This window comes from Panthera onca, chromosome X (assembly GCF_046562875.1).
Source record: "Panthera onca isolate mPanOnc1 chromosome X, mPanOnc1 haplotype 2, whole genome shotgun sequence".
Lineage (NCBI taxonomy): Eukaryota > Metazoa > Chordata > Mammalia > Carnivora > Felidae > Panthera > Panthera onca.
Window position 1 is genome coordinate 113915756 of NC_138357.1, and position 19624 is coordinate 113935379.

Genomic DNA, 19624 nt, shown 5'->3' on the forward strand with positions numbered 1-19624 from the left:
CGGGTTGGGTACGGGACAGGATGCTTAGAATAATTCTGCTGCCAAGTGAATCAGAGAGACTCGCAGTTCTCGGCGAGCACGGAGCATACTCCTGCCCAGAGTTCAGACGCAGTCAGCCCGAAATCACCACTTGATGCTCCACAGAATGGAGCTTTCTGCAGCCAACGCCCCGGGTGCTGCAGACGCGTCTGAGACTGTAAGTAGGACGTACATCTGGTTTGATTGCTATTATGCCTGCATCTTTTGGAGCCTGGTGCCCCGCTACTTCTTAGGCCGGGAGGGAGGCATGATGGAGAATTTGGTCCCAGCTCGGTCCTTCCAGAGAGATGGTGAGCAACACTGTTTTCCCGCTCAGATCTGGGTCACAGTTTTCTTGTTTGTGGCAGAAGGGAATGTCTTTCTTGGGGCGCTCCCGTGACAGAAGTGGCTTTTGGCTGATCCCCTTTAGTAGTGTCATCTACAAAGATTTTGGACGACCCTGCCCTCTGGTGTGAGGGCTCTTCCCTTCTCCGGACTGTGATCGAAGAGTTTTGTCCAGGGGACACCCCAGCCAGCCAAGCCTCCCCGCGCCCCTGCCCCGCAGACATCCCTTTCATCAGGTAAGTTTCCCTACCAAGGGCGGGGAGCAGGTAACGTTTCTGAGGCAGCTGGCAGGTTTGCAAGCCTGGGATAAAGCCAGGTGTGGAATGCAGCTTCCCTGCGGTGGGAAGGAGAGAAGAGTGAGATCGAAGGCTGGACGGAAAGTCAGCTTGAGATCTGTTCAGAGCACAGTTTGTTGCTAGATGCCAGTCGAGGTGGCAGGCAAAGCTCAGATCCTCCCTCTGCTAACTGGAGCTTTGGGCTGCCAGCAGATACTCTTCCCATCTGCAAAGCGCTATCACCGCACTTCACGGCGTCGCGGGGTGGTTGGAAGTAATGGATGTGAAAGTAGCCAGCGCTTGGTGGGCACTTGCTAAGTGGTGTGTTTTTGCCCTTCGTACCCCTTCTCCTTCCTTAGTGGGATATTGTACCATCCGTGCGAGCAGTGTGCTGGGCTGTGGGGCGTGCCACCCGTGTTGCTCTCCTGGCTTCTTTCGGGGCAGCCTTCGTGGCCTCCCACATTCTCTTGCTTGGTGTCATAAATTTGATCTTGGCGTCAGCCTTGCTCAAGACCAGAGCCCTAGAGGTTGCCCTTTTAGCCTGGTCCAGGGGACCCCCTAGAACAAGGAGGTCTCGGGGAGAAGGTGTGAGTGTGTCATGCTGTGTCTCAGAGATCCATTTGAGTTCAGGATCATGGGGACGGGGACCCAAGTCAGGAGGCCGTGTGATGAATCCTGGGGGGACAGCGATAATTCAGCAGAGCCATTTCCCGTTCAGCTTTGAGTTTCCAAGTTATGAATACCTATATTCAGCTGGTACAAGGGAGAAGAAACAGAAAACTCAAATCTCGAAGAAAGCTGCTTAGCAGTTCGTCTGATTTCTGATTCAGGAGTAGGCGTAGGACACTGTCATGGTGACACTCCATCTGGTTATTTCAGTGAACCTGTTCATGGATTTAGGCAAGCTGCGAGCACATCAGTCCGTTCCCAATTGCCTTCCACCCTTATGTGCGTGTGTTGGGGACTTTCTTTTTGTTTTTTGTTTAAAGTTTCTTTATTTCTGAGAGAGAGAGAGAGAGAGAGAGAGAGAGAGAGAAAGAGAGAGAATGAGCGGAGGAGGAGCAGATAGAGGGAGACACAGAATCCAAAGCAGGTTCCAGGCTCCGAGCTGTCGGCACAGAGCCTGACATGGGGCTCGAACTCACAAACTGCGAGATCATGACCTCAGCCGAAGTCGGACACTTAACCGACTGAGCCACCCAGGTGCCCCTGTTTTGGGGACTTTCTAGAGCCTGTCTTGTTAAATTAGCTTTACCATGTGCTTTGTATTTGCTAACTGTGAGTTAATTGCTAATAAGAGTGTTTTCTTGTCAGTCACAAGTTCTCCCACCCCTTACTGTACTTGAATTCCTTGTATTTCGTCTCCTATTTAGGCTAAAATTGTTCGCCTCTAGCTGGCAAGCCTCCTCAACAACTGTCCACGAGCTCTAAGGCAGGGCTAACTTTTATCAGTGTTTTTGGAGACATTGTATCATCTGTACACTTTGTTTCATGGGCGAAGATAAAAGAGTACTTCTTATCTTAACCAGCATCAAAATCCTGTATCACAGTGTTCCAGCCTTCAGTAGCTCTCTGTGGGTCTTCACTGAAATCCACTTTCTTCCCCATGCCCGGCTGTGCCTTGTGTAGCCTGGCACACGCCTCCCTCTCCAGCTTCATTGCCATCACCCTCACACTTGGCCACTACCTTCCACCACACCAGTGCCCTGGCTGCCCCAGCCCCCGCCGGGGCCTCTCCTGCCGCTGGGCCCAGGCTTGCTCATCTTTTAGATGTTACTTGGAGAAGGCCCTGTGCCATCTTACCTTTTGAAAAATTTTTTAATGTTTATTTATTTTTGAGAGACAGAGACAGGAGTGGGAGAGGGCAGAGAGAGAGGGAGACACAGAATCCAAAGCAGGGTCCAGGCTCTGAGCTGTCAGCACAGAGCCTGACGTGGGGCTCGACTCACAGACTGTGAGATCATGACCTGAGGTGAAGCCGGACGCTTAACCGACTGAGCCATCTAGCCAACCCCATCTTATCTTTTAAAAAAAATGTTTATTTATTTATTTTGAGAGAGAGAGACAGACAGAGTGGGGGAGGGGCAAAGAGAGAGGGAGAGACAGAATCCCAAGCAGGCTCTGTGCTGTCAGCACAGAGCCCAACGTGGGGCTCAATCTCATGAACACTGAGATCATGACCTGAGCCAAAATCAAGAGTTGGACACTTAACCAACTGAGCCACCCAGGCACCCCCCCAACCCTGGGCCATCTTATCTTAAGGGACTTCCTCCATCTTAAGTTTCCTTTCTCCCTTCCTGACACATCACCATATCTATTTCTTGCAGAGCACTTGTATCACAGGCTATAAATCCCTGGTTGATTTACAAGTCATTGATTTACTTGGCACTTGATGTGTCCCCCACTGGAATGTTGGCCCCCATGCTGGCAGAGGCCTTGTCTTTGTTATTCCACTGTATCCCGAAGCCCCTAATTCAGTTCTCAACACAATTATGTGCTCATGTTCAACAACTGTTTCTTAAATGAATAGAGGTTTTAGATGACTAATATCGTGCGTGACTGCTGAGTAGTTTGTGCCCGCAAGCTGATAAAGATGGTCCCATCTTATCTGTGCCGGACCTCCACCCACCCCCCCGCCCCCGCCCCCTGCCCCTCTGCCTCCATCACTGCTCTGGCACTTTGGGAGCACTCCAGACCTCGAGGCCCCATTACCCTCTCCTGGCAAGCCGGTGGCTGCTATCTGGAGTCACCCTCTGTTTTAAGCATCATTTTTGTTCTCAAAATGAAAACCACCTGTCTTCAAAGTGATTTGCTTAAAACAAATACTTATTTCTTTACGGAGGCCTTCCTCCCCTTCTGCCTTTCCCCACCTCCTGCCAAGAATAATGGGAAAACCCTCCTATCTTGGAAAGTGGTTTTCCCTCTGGTCAGAATCCAAAGCTGGATGGTTTATCACCCAGTGTGCCGACCGATAGCTTCTCCCTGCCCTGTTGCTCTCAAACGTTCACACTTTTGTTCTCCCGAGGGGCTCAAAGGGGTCATGTCATGGAGGCTCAACCTTTGTCCCACCCCCTTTGCACATTTCCTTTAAACATCCTTCCTACAGGTAAAGAGCCCAGGCCAGGGCACCACAGAAATGGTTGCAGGGGGTGGGGGCAGTGTCTAATTAGTGTCCTGTGGTTGGCTGTTTGCCAGCCTGTTGACACCTTATACCAAGTCCAGGGAGAAGATGACATTGCCTGCATTTTAGAGATGGTGCAGTGAGGCTCACAGAGGTTAGGTAGGTTGTAAGCAACCAGGATCAGAACCCAGATCTCTCTGGCTTCCAAATCCGTGTATTATTTGTTGGTGTACCCAGTGTTTCTTGGAGGCTTTCTTTTTTCTTCTCTTTCTTTTTTTTTTTTTTTTTTACCATGTTCTTCAGTGAAAACATCTGCCATCTTAGTGTACATATATGTGTCCATACTTGTAATGGCAATAAGTTAACTGAAATAGTAGTTGCCTTCACTGTGTATGAGGCTTTTGTATATTCTCCATTCCACTTTAAAAATGCTCATCAGCACATGGCAGGATTCTGTTCCTTTTCAAAGCCAAAAAATATTCCATTGTATGTACATGCCACAGTTTCTTTATCCATTCATCCATCAGTGGCCATTTAGGTTGGTTCCACCTCTTGGTTGCCAGCGGCTGGGCGACGGGGAGTGGGGAGTTGCTGATCAACGGGTAGAATGCGTCAGTCGTGCAGAATGAATATGTTCAACAGATCTACTGTACAACGTTGGGCCTAGAGTTAGCGGTACTTTATTGTGCACTTAAAAAAAAATTTTAGGAGGCTATACCTCAAGTGTTGTTAACACAATAAAGTGCTACTTCGGACCTTCTAAATTGATCGTGTGGCCCACTAATTGGCGGCAACCCATGGTTTGAAGATAGGTGGCACTAGTGTTGGTGATATGTACATGCTTACTTTAGGCAGAGGTTTACATGATGTAAGCTACTTTTAAAAACGTTTATCCTAGTGTAGCCTACACATATAAAATGCACATGAGACACCAGTTTGTTGAATTTTCACAAACTGAACCCATCTGGGTAAAAAGTACCAGATCAAAACACACGCCATTGGGGCGCCGGGGTAGCTGGTTAAACATTTGACTCTTGATTTCTGCTCAGGTCCCGATCTCATGACTAATTCAGGCCCCACATTGGGCTCTGTGCTGGCACTGCAGAGCCTGCTTGGGGTTCTCTCTTTCCCTCTCTCTCTCCGCCCCTCCCCCACTCACTCTTTCTCTCTCAAAAACAAACAAACAAACAAACAAAACCCACTGCCATTGATATAAGCTTCTTTGAATCAAGGCAGGCATGGAGTACTACAGAAAGGGATGTGCCCTCAGTTTGTTCTGAATTATGCACATATGGCTTACTTGATAGAATCTCTCTATTTAGAGTCCCATGTTTTGTGCTTTCCATGACAGGGCCTAACTGGTATTTTAGGTCTAACAACTACTGAAGGAGTGGAACCAGGCTTCTGTAGGGACCGTCCGAAATGGACACAGAAGGAGGCTAAGGATGTGCCTGGTAAAATGTGAACAAGGAGGAGGAGGAAGGGGCAGGGCCCCACAGTGGCTATGGAAACCCTCGGGTGTGAGGATTTACGGTGATAGTAATCGAGACCAATTTTAGTGAAATGGGGTGGGGGGGTAGGGAACTTGTGATTAGAGTCCCAAGCCCCTAGAAGTCAATGCACTTTTGTGTAAAATAAGGAACATTCACCTCTCACCATGAGTATTGACTTTTAGAGGAAATTCTTAGCATACTGAATCAAACTTTTTCTTGGCAAAAGACATAAATGTATCTCAATACAAAAGCAAGCTAGATTAACTTTGCTTTCATAATCTAAGGGTTCTGTAAGGTTGTCTTTGTGGACAAACTGTACACAGTTCTTTGTCATGGCATGTGCTAGAAATGAAAGGGAGTGGATACTGTAACGTGCTTCTAAACATTACGTGCTGTTACAAAGTTTTATTAATCTGTGAGACCCATTGGTAGCTTTTAGGCAAACTGCAATCGCTTCCTTGAATCAGGGACTCTGGGATAATAATAAATCCTTTTGTCTTTGTTGATTAGATAAGCTCTTATTTATTGTTCATTTTTGTGTGGGAGACTTTGAACTCTCACACATTTGGTGTGTGTTTCCTGGCATTCTGGACCTATAGTGTTCACCGTGGGCTTGTGTTTCATTCTGCATTTGTTGTGACTGTGTGTATGGAAGAAAAGTCCTGGGACTGTAACAAACACACTGTGGAACAGGAGGGGGCATCCTGCTGGGGACAGGGAGTGGATGTGTCTGACTCCTTTCTTGGTGCCCAGCTTCAGGCCACGGCACTAAGCACTTGGTTAATGAATAGAAGGGCAGAAGAAGGATTCGTAGGTAGGACGTAATGGTGTGTACTGTATGCTTTGTTCCTTTCATCCTAGTTAGTCATCAAAACAAAGCTGTGAGGTAGGTACTGTTAATATCCTTCAGGGTGACCTCATGTCCCTGTTGGCCACGGGACAGTTCTGGTGTATGCCTCCTGTCCTAGCATTGATGGTGGTAGCCCCCTCTTTCACTCTGAAGTGTCCTGGTTCCAATGATAAATTAGTTCACTCTGAGAAGACACAAATAGACATTTTTCCAAAGAAGACATACAGATGGTCAGCAGACACATGAAAAGATGCTCAACATCACTGATGATCAGGGAAATACGAGTCAAAACTACAATGTCACCACACACCTGTCAGAACGGCTAAAACCAACAACACAAGAAACAACAGATGCTGGCGAGGATGTGGAGAAAGCGGAACCCTCTTGCACTGTTGGTGGGAATGCAAACTGGTGCAGCTGCTCTGGAAAACAGTATGGCGGTTCCTCAAAAAGTTATCATTCAGCAATCACACTATCATTCAGCAATCACACTACCCTATCATTCAGCAATCACACTACCGGGTATTTACCCAAAGAATACAAAACTACTAATGCAAAGGGATACATAGCAGCATTATCTACAATAGCCACATTATGGAAACAGCTCAAATGTCCATTGACTGATGAATGGATAAAGATGTGTGTGTGTGTGTGTGTGTGCGCGCGCGCACGTGCGCGCGCACACACACACACACACACACACACACACTGGACTATTACTCAGCCATAAAGAATGAAATCTTGCCATTTGCAATGACGTGGGTGGAGCTAGAGAGTATTATGCTAAGCGAAATAGTCAGAGAAAGACAAATACCATATGATTTCACTCCTCTGTGGAATTTAAGGAACAAAACAAATGATCATGGGGGGAAAAGAGAGGCAAAGCAAGAAACAGACTCTTAACTACAGAGAACAAACTGATGGTGACCAGAGGGGAGGTGGGTGGGGGGATGGGTGAAATAGGTGTTGGGGATTAAGGAGGGCACCTGTGATGGCACCAGGTGATGCATGGAATTGTTGAATCACTTATTGTACACTTGAAACTAATATTACACTGTATGGCAACTAACTGGAATTTGAATAAAAACTTAAAAGTAGTTCCCTCTGAAATGTTGGGGTTTGGATAGACAGGTGAGGAAACAGAGGGCACAGAGAAGCCACATTACTTCCTGATGTCACCCACCTATTAAGAGGTGGTGCTGGAATTCTTTCTTAAGAGTCTGACTTCAGATTTTGTCATTTGTTCGCTAAGTTCTGCTGCCTCACAACTTAGGCCAAGGAACATGTAGTGTAAAAAAAAGCAGTCTCTGTTTTTCGGTGTCACTATTTATTAAACATCACTGCTGTGACGTGTGACTCAGGGTAGTCAGAGTGTGCTAGTGAAGACCCATGGAAACCCTGAATGTGCTTTCACTGGGAAAGCTGGACACTTGGTATCCTGGAGTGACAACACCATTCACATGTGCCTGGTGCTTCACAGTGTACAGAACCCTTTCTATACAGCATGTATACCCTGTGAGGTGGAAGATGGCGTTTCCATCTTACGCAGGAGGATGCGTGATCATCAGGGTGACGTGGTCACCTGCTTGAGGTTTGATAGCCAGAAAGGGAGCCGATCCAGGATTCACTTCCTATTCTGCCTCTGTCATCAGTGCATTTTCCACTGTAGCAATGAGGCCTCTCAGCCAGGCGTGTTTGTACAGCTATTTGAGGGTGGGAAGCCTTTCGAAGACTCATTACCCGAACGCAGGGTTTCTCCACCTTAGCATTGTTGACATTTTGGGCCCTCTAAGGCTGCTGTGGGGGACTGTGCACTGGAGGGTGTTGAAAAGCATCCCTGGCCTCTATCCAGGCCAGGAGCGCTACCTCGCCCAGTTGTGAGAACAAAAATGTCTCAGGCGGTGTCAGATGTCCCCAGGGACACAGTTGCCCTTGGCTAGGAACCACTGGCCTAAGTACAATAGCAGCATTTGAAAGAGGGAAAAAGACAACCACGAAAATGTCAGGCCTTTTTCCCTCTCTTTGGTTTCTAAAGCATCAGAAAAACTATTAAAATACCCACAAATGGGCAGGAAAGAGAACAAGCAGCACATTTCCCATTGGATTTGGTTCTGTGGAAGGATGTTAGGTCTCCCAAGGAAGGATACGATAGCCAGCATTTTTTAAAGTTAGAAATCATACAATTAAAAATGTTTTTTTTACGAAAAAAGTTAGAACAGAGATCAGCTGAAATGTGTGCCTATGAAATCTCCAGGGACCCTGCTGCCCATGTTCTGCTTTACCTGCTTCTAGCCTTTTGCAACATGCATATATATATTTTGCAAATAGGGCCATGCCACAAATGCTGTTTTAATCAGCTTTTTTTTTTTTTAGCTTCAGTGTGCCCTGCAGTACCTTTCCATATCTCTGATGTAGAGCTACAACATTTTTAATGGCTGCATAGTATTTCATCGTACGGCCACAGTGTAATTTTTTCACTCATTCTCCTATTGTGTACATTTGTTTCCAATTGTGTTTTTGCTGTTACATGCAAAACTGTCATGAGGATTTATGTGTGTGTACCCATGCCCTTTATAGCCTTTTTCCTCCCTTTACAGAAACAAGGAAATTTTGTTATCCATTGAACGAAATCCCTAATCTATAGTGTGCTGGATTATATTTTGATTATATTATATGCCGTTGCCCCTGAAAATTATGGAAAATGTATTCACGAAAATTCTATTATACACTAGGTGTGCAGAATGGGGTGTGGAAAGTTCTTTGGTTTTCTGATCAAATGATGACTAATAAGAAGCCATTTAGGTTTCGTGCCCTGTTCATGAAAACCACTCTTAACTGTAGAGGACTACTTCCTGAGTAGGAATTACAGCCCAGTAAAGATCTCTGAATCTTCCTTTAAGAGTTTGTTCATTGCTGAGAGAAACTTAGGGCTGTGTTCTCGTAGATTTTCATTGCTCGTGGATTTTTCTTATATGCGTTTAAAATGATAAAATGATAAACTCGTGGTAAAACATTCAAATGGTACAGAAAACCTTAAATAAAGTTCCCTACTTTACTCTGCCTTTGCTTTTTTTATTCTCTAGAAATTTTCTATGCATACACAAACATTAAAAATGTGCAATTTTCCCCCCAAAACCCCACAAACTAGACAACAATATGCAAGGTCTGATCCAACGAGCTTTTTTCAGTTAATGCATCTTTCTGTGCCTACCCCTTAGTCTGTTTAATCAGTGCCCTGTTTGGTGTTGTTTCAAGCTTTCCTTTTTTTCCTGTGGCAAAGCAGTCTATTTTGCATGGGTCTATCTTTAGGATAAATGCCTAGCAGTGGAGTGCTTGGGTTAAGAGCCTGTGCCCTTAGAATTTTCATAGATATTGCTGAATTGCCCTTCTACTGACAGTAGCTGGACTTGTTGCCATCAGGCATTTTTTTTTCCCTGCCTGGCATAAACTACGGATTGATAAATCAGGAACACAAAGGTTGACCTCATCTGTGGGAAGGGCCATCAAGGTTACGAGGCCACAGCCTTGCGGGGGCTCAGGGGATATGTATTTCCAGGTTTTCTCCTGGGGTGGGCCAGAAACTGGCTTTTGCTTTTTTTCAACCAGGGAGTAAAAAAAGCTGAGAGATAATACCCAGGTAGGCAACTTTCTGGAAACATTTGATGATGTGTCTCAGAATCTCTGAGGTGGATAGAAACGAAGAGGTTTGCAATAGTTACTTCTCAGTGGGGCTCTGAAATAAAAGAATGCCGAGCTGGCAGTGTGCCAAATGCACCATGCAGATATGTAACCTAGTGAACGTAAATGGAATGTGCTCTACTCATTTCATGATCATTTTCCACCCCTCGTATCTCTTCCATGAAGTCTTTTCTGATGTTTTCCATTCCCCCATCTTCATCTACTCCATCCTGATTATTTTTTTTTTGCACTGTCCTTTTTGAACAAAATGATAATTATGGTCAGTATTGCATTTTGAACCTTTTATTGTTGTCTTCTCTTATTTTTGCCCAGCTCTGTCTCCTTGATGAAATTGGAACCAACACTTGGTTTCTAGTCCTCGTCACCCTAGTCCTCAACACCCTAGTGGGGTGTTGGCACATATGGATTTTCATTGGCTGCTCGCTTTAGACATTTCCTTATTTTAGGGGGTCCCTGTGCTTGGTAAAGGAGGCCTGTCCCTGGACAACCCCCACTGCTGGTCCGCAGAAGGGTGCTCATTTTAAGGTCTCTGTCACCTCACTTGTTGACAAGTGTTGCCGCCCTGCTCAGGGAAGGGCCCAGCAAAGTGCCATCTTTTATTGATTTGGTATTTGAAGCAGTGGAGGATGGCAGATGTTTGAAGGTCGTTCCATGAATCCCAGTGGGCACAAAAGCTGCCACAGCCCGGGCTCGAGTGTGAAGGGCCCGTGTTTTCTGAGAAGTTGGGGGCTTTCTGATGGCCATTGCCCGTGTTACCTCATTGTAGTCTCGGCCAGGAGTTTTTTTGAGTTGGCCTGGGGTTAGCCCCGCCAAGGCCAAGATACAGAGAGGAAAGAAAGCAGGTCTCAGGAAACCTCTCATATATCCGTGAGCCTGAAACTGGGCCCACTCTTAGGGTGTGCCTCCTTTTCCAGTGTTCTGGCTGATGCTAGGAGGTGGTTCTTGGGGCTCAGGGCCCTTGCCCTGGAAGGTGAAAGCTCAAGCCTGCTCAGGTTGGGCCTCTGGCTGTGCTCCTTGCAGGGGCTGAAGGGGCCGTGCTTTGCTTTGTCTCCATACCTCTCAGGGCTCACACCTGGGGCCCTGCTGATGTGACTCTGCCGGGAGCTTCCTAGGGGGTGGCCTGGAACCTCGGTAGAGAAGTCTTAGAAACAAACCAAAGAACTTGTATGTATTTATTTTTCTTATCGTTCAAGTAATACATTTTGTCTTACAACAAATAAAGAGGACTTTTTGGAGTCAGGCAGTGTGCTCCAGGGAAAATGGCCTTTGGAGCCAAATGGTTCTAGGATGGAATGTGGGCTCTGTAACTTTTTCCTTAAGGAGCTCTTGTGAGCTGAATTGTGTCCCCTCCTATGGTGAAGCCCTAACTTCCAGTGCCTCGGAATGTTTCTGTATTTGGAGACAGGGCCTTTTAGAGGTAGTTGATTTAAAATGAGGGCACTAGGGTGGGCCCTCGTGCAATCTGATTTGTGCCTTTACAAAAAAAAGGAAATTAGGACACAGAGAGACACCAGGGATGTGCACTCAGAGCAAAGACCACGTGAGGACACAGCGAGAAGGTGGGCATCGGCAAGCCAAGGAGAGAGGCCTCACCCGAAACCAGATCTGCTGACACCTTGACCTTGGACTTTTGGTCTCCAGAACTGTGAGGAAATAAACTTTTGTTGTCTAAGCCCCACAGTCTGTGGCATTTGTTAAGGCAGTGCTGGCAAACAGATACAGGTGCTTTCGGCGAGTTGGCTCCTCTGATGTCGCTTCCCGCAGCCCCTGGCCTCTCACAGTCCGGGCGTGGGGCAGAGATAATGTCTGCTGTAGAGCAGGTGCTCACAAACAGTGCTCGTGATGATGCTAGTTTAGTAATACAACGATAGAAGCCACCACGGCCGCCTCCACCCAGGTTTTCTGGCCTCGGCCTGGTTTGGGGGGTTTTGTTTGTTTATACTTTCTTTTCAAGTCCTTTTCAAACCGGTTGCCAGCAACTCCAGGGATGGGAGGAGGCGGGCACTTCATGGGTCTAGCAAGCAGTGAAGTATTTGCTTCTGAGCGCTCGTTTTCATCACACACCGGGCTTCCGGGCACACTTGTCTTCAGAACAAAGATCGTGCTGCTAAGATGGACTGAGAGCACCCTTCGCCCTTTGGCTGGCATGAATATTTACTGCACCTAATAGCCACTGTGGTCATGCCCTGGGGCTCCTGCAACAAAGCACCACAGCCAGGGGCTGGGGCGGGGCGGGGTGGGGGGGAGCTTAAGTGGAAAATGTCTTGTCTCACAGCCCTGCTTGCTAGAAGTTCACGATCAATGTGTGCATAGGGTTGGTTCATTCTGAGAGCCGTGAGGGAGAATCCGTTCTGTGCCTCTCCTCCGGCTTCTGCTGGGTTGCTAGCAGCCTTGGGCTTTCTTTGGCTTGTAGATGCATCACCCTGATCTCTGCCTTCGTCTCCACACGACATCCCCTCTTTGTGCACCTCCCTGTCCAAATCTCTCCTTTTTATGAAGATGTCAGGCACACGGGGTCAGGGCCCACTCAGATGACTACATCTTAACTTGATCATCTGCAAAGACTCCATTTCCAAATAACGTCACATTCACAGGTACTGGGGGTTGTTAAAGCTTTAACATCTTTTTGGAGAATGCAATTCAAGCCACACAGCAATTGTATCGGAAGCCATTGTGCCATCAGTGTATCTCTGCCAGTGGCAGCAGCAGCCCTGGAGGAGTCCCCATGTCTGGTCTACCCCTTCCTCCCATCATGCGGCTTTCAGCTCAGAACTCACCTCCTCAAAGAGGCCTTCTGTGACCGCTCTCAGTACACATTGATTGAACAATTAAGTAGATCGCAGAGCACAATTAAAATGTGACTGAGAGTTACGACGATACTTTCCCCTTAAAGTTTGACAGGGCTTGTCTCTACCCCACTTAAATGTTATTTGTAACTTTCTTGTTTATGTTGGCTGTGTCACCACTACAGATGCTGTTTAAATAGCATCTTCTGCCTGAATTGAGGTGTCGGGCACCTTCTGAATGTCATTATGTTTCCTGTTCTGCGTGCAGAGCCTGGCAAGAGGACTCACTTTATTGGATTCGGATTTTTTTTCTGTAGTGAATCACAATTTGGTTATGGTTTTTACAATAATTCACGGAGCAGAACTGGCTAGAACCCTTCTCTGAAGAACATCTCGGGTCTAGCAGACCTGTGGGTTAAGAGTAAGGGAAGCATTTACTGACGGTGGTTTAATCAGTTAGTGTTTACTGAGCAGGCTCCGTTCGCCAAAGCCGTGCTAGATGCTGTGCAGATAGAGGTAGAGCCAGCAATAGTTAGGGCTTCTGGCCCCACACAAATCAAACAGTTGAAAAATACACAACAGTATACACCAAGTTGCGTGAGAGTGTGTGGAATAGAAATGAAGTAGAAAGGAGTGTTCACTGTGGGCCCAGGGGGTTCAGAAAGGCTTGGTGCAGGAGCTGAGCTTAGCTTGGGCTGCGCCTAGAAGGGGAACAGGTCCAAGAAGGGGAGGCAGAACGTGAGCCTGACATAGCGCTCACGTGGCATTGCTAGGCCATGTAACAGTCCCAGTGTGCACCGAGCCACCTTGTTTCAATGAAACCGATTTTGTTCACAACGTAAGTATGCTATGGTGCATGATAGGAAAATATCGGGGACAACCAAAATTCCCTTCAACCTGGGAAGAGTAAATTATAGTACATCCATACAGTGAAATACTCTGTAGCCGGAAAAAAGAATGCAAATACTTTTTACTGATACGGAAAGCCTTCCTGAATATATCCTTAAGTGAGGAAGGCGAGTTGCAGAACAGTGTGAATGATATACTAACGTATAAGAAACTGGAAGATGTCCAAGAAACGAATTACAATTAGGAGTAGGAGTGGTAATTACCCAGGAGCGGTGAACTGGGGTAATGGGAACATGTGCACGTTCGTGCATTTTAGAGATTTGCATGATGTAAACGTATCCTGCTCAAAGAACTAAGATGAAAGGTAGGATGTTAGTAGCATTTGGTCACACCGTTGCCGCTCTAAAATTGATTTAAATGTCTCACATGCTTTGCCTTGGGGGCACGTAGTGAATGAAGACAACCAGCTACACTAGACATCTAAGGGATAAGCTCTTGCATTTGCCCAGAGAATGAAATTCTCTTGACCAGCATTTCACTTTTACCGGTTATCACTAAATGTTTCAAACACACACTAGAATAGAGAGAATATTATAATGAACACCTTTGTACCCATTGTCTAGTTTCAGCTGTACTCAACTCCTGGCCAGTCTTGTCTCATTGCTTCTCCCTCCTCCTTACTGTCCCTCTCTCCCCCTGACCTTGATTCTTTTGAATGCAGTGCCTTGCTGATTGTATTAGTTTGATTTATTGCTCTGATCCCCTGAGTCCCACCGTGGCCCTAGACATGCAGAGCAAATTGGATGCTTAAAGGTGGGGAAAAAAAACTTTCTTTAACTGAATTTGGCTCATCTCAGGTGCTTTTTAATTTACTTAAAAAAATTTTTTTTAATTGTGGTGAAATACACATAGCCTGAAACTTCCCACCTTAACCATTTTTAAAGGTACAGTTCAATGGTGTTAAGCATATTCACGTTGCTGTGCAACTGATCTCCAGAACTTTCATCTTGCAGAACTGAAACTCTGTACCCATTAAAACAACTCCCCATTCCCTCCCTCCCCTCAGCCTCTGGCAACCACCCTTCTACTTTCTGTCTCTGTGAATTTTACTACTCTGGGGACCTCATATAAGTGGAATCATCCAGTGTATGTCCTGTTTTGACTGGCTGATTTCACTTAGCATAAGATCCTCGGGGTTCATCTGCATTGTAGCATGTATCAGAATTTTCTTCCTTTTTAAGGCGGAATAATAGTCCATCATAGGGATATACTACATTTTGTTTATTCATTCATCTGTTAGTGGACTCGGGTCGACTTTACTTTTTGCTCTGTCTTAGAATATAGGGTTCCATGGCTCATAACAGTTTGATACCATAGCACATCTAAATGTAGCAGCACGCTAAGATCCTCTCGCTAAGGGAATAATTCTGAGTGATTTGCGAGTTTTTATGCCAAATACTTGACTTGAAAAGACCAGCAAGCCTTTCTTTCTGCTCTTTTGACCGAGAGCACCTTTTTGTCACAAAGCTCTTACATTGCATTTTGTCTCTCACCAGATTAGATTACGAATTTAAAGAGAGCGGGGCAGTGAGTGGGGAGGTATCTTCTTTTGCCCCGTCAGTACCTGGCACTATGCTCGGTGCTGACTGGGTGCTCTGGGTATGTTTGTTACAGAATGAACCTTTCTTTAGGCAAGGCACGTGACCGCTATCTGTGTAAAGAGGGAGTTGAACCAGATGAATTCTAAGGCTCCTTCTGGTTCTGACATTGTTTGAGTCCATTGTTAACTCTGATGATGGAAACTTCAGACAGGAGAATAGGGAATGGGAGAGACACATTATTGAGTAGGTATGTTTCAGTGCCAGTTACACCCCAGAGATGGTCATCTACAAATAGAGCCGCTCTAGGTTATGGCATTTCTTAAGATGACTTTTGGATTTGAGAGTTCTTCTTTGTGTGGTGGTGACAACGTTTGGATAACAAAAGCTATCAGTTAAAGTTATTTTGAGGTTAGCCGAAGTGTGCACCACATTTCCTAGATGTACATGGATAGAAAGCAAACCTCCTCTTGACATCATCATCTTTACAAAGACTCCCGTAGGAAGTCTTAGTGATAATTTTATCATGAGAAGAAGTCAAAGCAATAAGCAACAGAGGAAAATGAAGATTCCAAAATTACAGCTCAAAAAGCTGGTGAGAAAATATGGAGGGAGATGTGATTTGAGTAGTGAATCTTGATTTACTGAACTTTGTGCTGGTTTCTGCATTTTGGTTTTAAGCCTGGTTTCCAAAAGTCTCTCGTTAGCGACCAGATGGTCGTCAAATAATTGATATATGTTCATTTTGAGCCCATTTGGGCAACAGTGGCCTGGATTTTCCAGTAGAAAGATTTAGTAATTCTGTTGGCCTTTGAATGCCAACAGGGTTTTTTTGTGAAGTTGAGTTCTCTAATGTCTTGGAAATAACCCCTGGAAAATTGGAACCAGTGAATTGATTGCATGATGTACTTGGAATAGAAATTAAGAATATGGATACAGTTTATTTCAGTTTACAAATAGCCTTAGAAGTGGTTAAATTTGTAAAATTAGAAGAGAGTGTTTTGTATGTGTTAAAAGTGTTTTTCCCCATTTTTTTCTGAGACTTGAGTTAATGAATATGAATTTAAAATACCCTCCTGATTTTATTCCTCATTTTTTAAAGAGTTGTTTAAAACTCTAGGGTCTGCTATTCTATCATCTTACTAAATGCTTTTCAAAGAAGAAAACTTTAAAAATTTTTTTTTTAATGTTTATTTATTCTTGAGAGAGACAGAGTGTGAGCAGGGGAAGGGCAGAGAGAGAGAGAGGGAGACAGAATCCAAACAGGCTCCAGGCTCTGAGCTGTCAGCACAGAGCCAGATGTGGGTCTCGAACCCATGAACCATGAGATCATGACCTGAGCTGAAGTTGGATGCTTAAATGACTGAGCCACCCAGGTGCCCTAAGAAGAAAATTCTTTAAAAAAATAAAAAATAAAAAAAGACAGGGCTTGATGGCACCTGGCTGGCTTAGTTGGAATAGCATGTGACTCTTGATCTTGGGGTTGTGAGTTCAAGCCCCACGTTGGATGTAGAAATTACTTAAATACAAATAAAACTTTTTTTTTTTCAGAGTGCGACTTGCAGTGACAAAAAGGACTGTGGGTTGCCTCCTTGATCGGCGAGCCTTAATAGTCTATTTTTGAACTGCAGAAATGCGTTGGTGATTGTGGGAAGGTGCTAGTTACCGGCACACTGTGTTGCCCAAAACAGTGAAAAAGGCAGTCTGGCTTGTCTGAAGGGCCTGTTCCAGGGGTGAGGATCCCTCAGTGCCAGACCATTGGGGTGGAGACAAGTAATGGCAGAGAGCAGCAGTGGTGTGAAGGGAGATACTCTTAATTAGTTGATACTGCTCACAGTGTCGCTGGCTGTTTCCAGAAAGAGCCTGTCTTAAAAGACCTGATGTGGGCTCTCTGTTTGGATCTGTGCATATAGTTATACAAGGCTTTCCTTTCCTCTCCTCCCCTCCCTCCCGCCACCATGGTTGGCCTGTCTCCTACCGTTTTGGGTTGTGACCTGGGATCTGAGTGGGCCTCATAGCCAGGCCCACAGGGGTAGGGCTCTGAGTGGAACCAGCCCCAGGTGTCTCATTGCTGGGGACATTAGTTTCCTGTGGCTGCCGCAACAAATTACCATAACCTGGTGGGTAGAAACAACAGAAATTTATTCTTCCACTGTTCTCAAAGCCAAAAGTCCAAAAATCAAGGTGTTAGCAGGGCCACAGTCCCTCCAAAGGCTCTAGGGAAGAATCCGTTCTTTGCCTCTTCCAGCTTTGGGAGCTACTGGTCTTCCTTGGTTTCCTTGGCTTGTGGCCGCATCACTCCAACCTCTGCCTCCATTTACACATCACCTTCTCCTATGTCTGCTCCTCATTGTGTCTCTGAGGATCCTTGTCATTGGATTTAGGGCCCGCTCAGGTCATCAGGAGTAATCTCTTCCTCTCGAGATCCTTAACTTAATTACATCTTAATTACGTCTGGAAAAAAGAGATCTTTTTTCGAAATGAGCTCCCGTCACGGGTTCTGGGAATGAGGACGTCTTTTGGGGGGGGGGGGTTACCGTTCAACCTACCTACGGTGGGAACGCCAAGCCAGGACAGAGCCTCTGCAGAAACCACACTGGGGCCTTGAGAAGGAAGCAGAGAGAAAGAAACCCTTGTGGGGTAATACTTCAAAGCAGCTAGTGTTTACATTTGCTTATTTAATCACCACCATCATCATTGTTATTATTATTGTGATAAATTACACATAGCATAAAAGTTACCGTTTGAACCATTTTAAACACACAGGTCTGTGGCAGTAAGTATACTGCCACTGTTTTAAACCCTCACCACCATCCGGCTCCAGAACATTCTCATCTTGCCAAACAAAAATCATTAACACCCTTCTGTGCCTCCCTTCCAATTATTATTTTTTTTTAATGTTTTTAATGTTTATTCATCATTGAGAGAGAGACAGAGACAGAGACAGAGCATGAGAGGGGGAGGGGCAGAGAGAGGGAGACACAGAATCTGAAGCAGGTGCAGGCTCTGAGCCAGCAACACAGAGCCCGATGCGGGGCTCAAACCCATGAACTGCGAGATCATGACCTGAGCCGAAGTTGGATGCTCAACCGACTGAGCCATCCAGGTGCCCCTGTTTTTAAATCTTTTCAGTTTTTGTTTTATTTTTAGAAGCACCATGTGATCTTTTAAAAATCGGCCTGATCATTAAAAAACACTTAAAAATAGCTTTATTAAGGCATGTTTTACATATTATATAATTCACTCGTTTCAGGTATACATTTTAATGGTTTTTAGTAAATGTACACAGTTGTGCAACTGTCACCATAAAATACTTGAGAACATTTTCACCAGCCTGGTAAGATCCTTCGTGCCCATTTATACTTACTTCCCATTCCCACCCCCAGCCCCACTGCCTGTCTGTTTCTATCGATCTTCCTCTTCTTGATGTTTCATATAAAGTTCTATTTAAAACTAAAAAGTAAATTTTTTCCAGATTGTAAAATACAGAGAAATACAACCCCATCCTTTGGAGCTCATTTGAAATACAGACTCTGGGGCCCCTCTCTAGACCTATTGAATCAGAATCTGCATTTCAACAAGATCCCAGGAGATTCTGATGCATATTAGCTTCACAGAAACACTGATATATTGTATTTACTCTATTGATCCTTTGTCCTCTTATTATATTAGGAGCATTTTCCCCAAATCATTACATCTCTTCTGAGAACATTTAAAATCCTATCATAAGAATACACCACCATATATTTAACCAGCCAATTCAGGGTAGACATCAGGTTTTCCATCTTCTTTGCCACTGAAAATAAAACCATGATGATCATTTTTGTACATAAATCTTTGTGCATGGTTTGTTCTCTACTGTCCCAGTAACTCCATTTCTAAGAATTTATCCCATGGCAGTAATTATAGATAAACTGCTAAAATTTAGAAGAGTGCATATAATTGGTGATCAGGGTAGTTGGTCATTTCATGCTCTGGCTTCCTGGAAAGTGGACCGAGGGCCCGGCAGATAGTGGGCCACCTGGCCCTCCTGCCCGCCGTGTTAGAGCCCCTTGCCAAGTCTCCCCTCCACCTTCTTAAACATCAGATCAGGTTCCCTGTGAATGAAATGAATGAACAACTGAATGAATGAAAACAGCACCACAAAGTGAAATGCAGGTTGTTCCTCAGCAGCCGGGAGATAGAAAGGGGCAAAAAGCTGGATTGGTGTGTAGTGACTTTCTCATGTGTCATAATCCTCATGGACCTGCCTCACAAGCCGCTCAGCATGTGCCCCGCTCCCCGGAAGCCCCTGCTGCTCAAGTAACCCGTAGCTTCTCACTCCTTCTAGGTGGGAAGCTGTGGTCATAGGAGTGATGGGTTCTTCCTCAGGACACACTGGGCTTCTGATTCCATCCCCCCACTTGTCCTAGGGATTGTAGTCTCTTAAATATTTTCTGGTTTCCTTAGTACCTAGGTCCTTGGGAAGTATATGAGGAGATCAGGCCTCGCCTATCCACCTCGTATCTGCCTCGTTGCCAGGTTCATTAGGGTGAGTAGGAATTGAATGCTTCTAAACAGAGGGGCCAGGATTTTCCCGTTACCTTTTCT

The 19624-nt window shown here is 45.4% G+C and overlaps 1 protein-coding gene across 8 annotated transcripts in view; it reads left to right on the plus strand.

Annotated features, from left to right (window-relative positions):
* Positions 1-19624, plus strand: part of SH3KBP1 (SH3 domain containing kinase binding protein 1) — a 332387-nt gene that overhangs the window by 86944 nt on the left and 225819 nt on the right. The window contains exon 1 of one of the 8 annotated variants that reach the window (XM_081793829.1): positions 1-196. The exons of the other annotated variants lie outside the window; for them this stretch is intronic. Within the exon in view, the coding sequence (XP_081649955.1) occupies positions 134-196 (63 nt within the window). The 5' untranslated portion in view covers positions 1-133. The remainder of the gene's footprint in view (positions 197-19624) is intronic. 8 annotated transcript variants of the gene reach the window in all.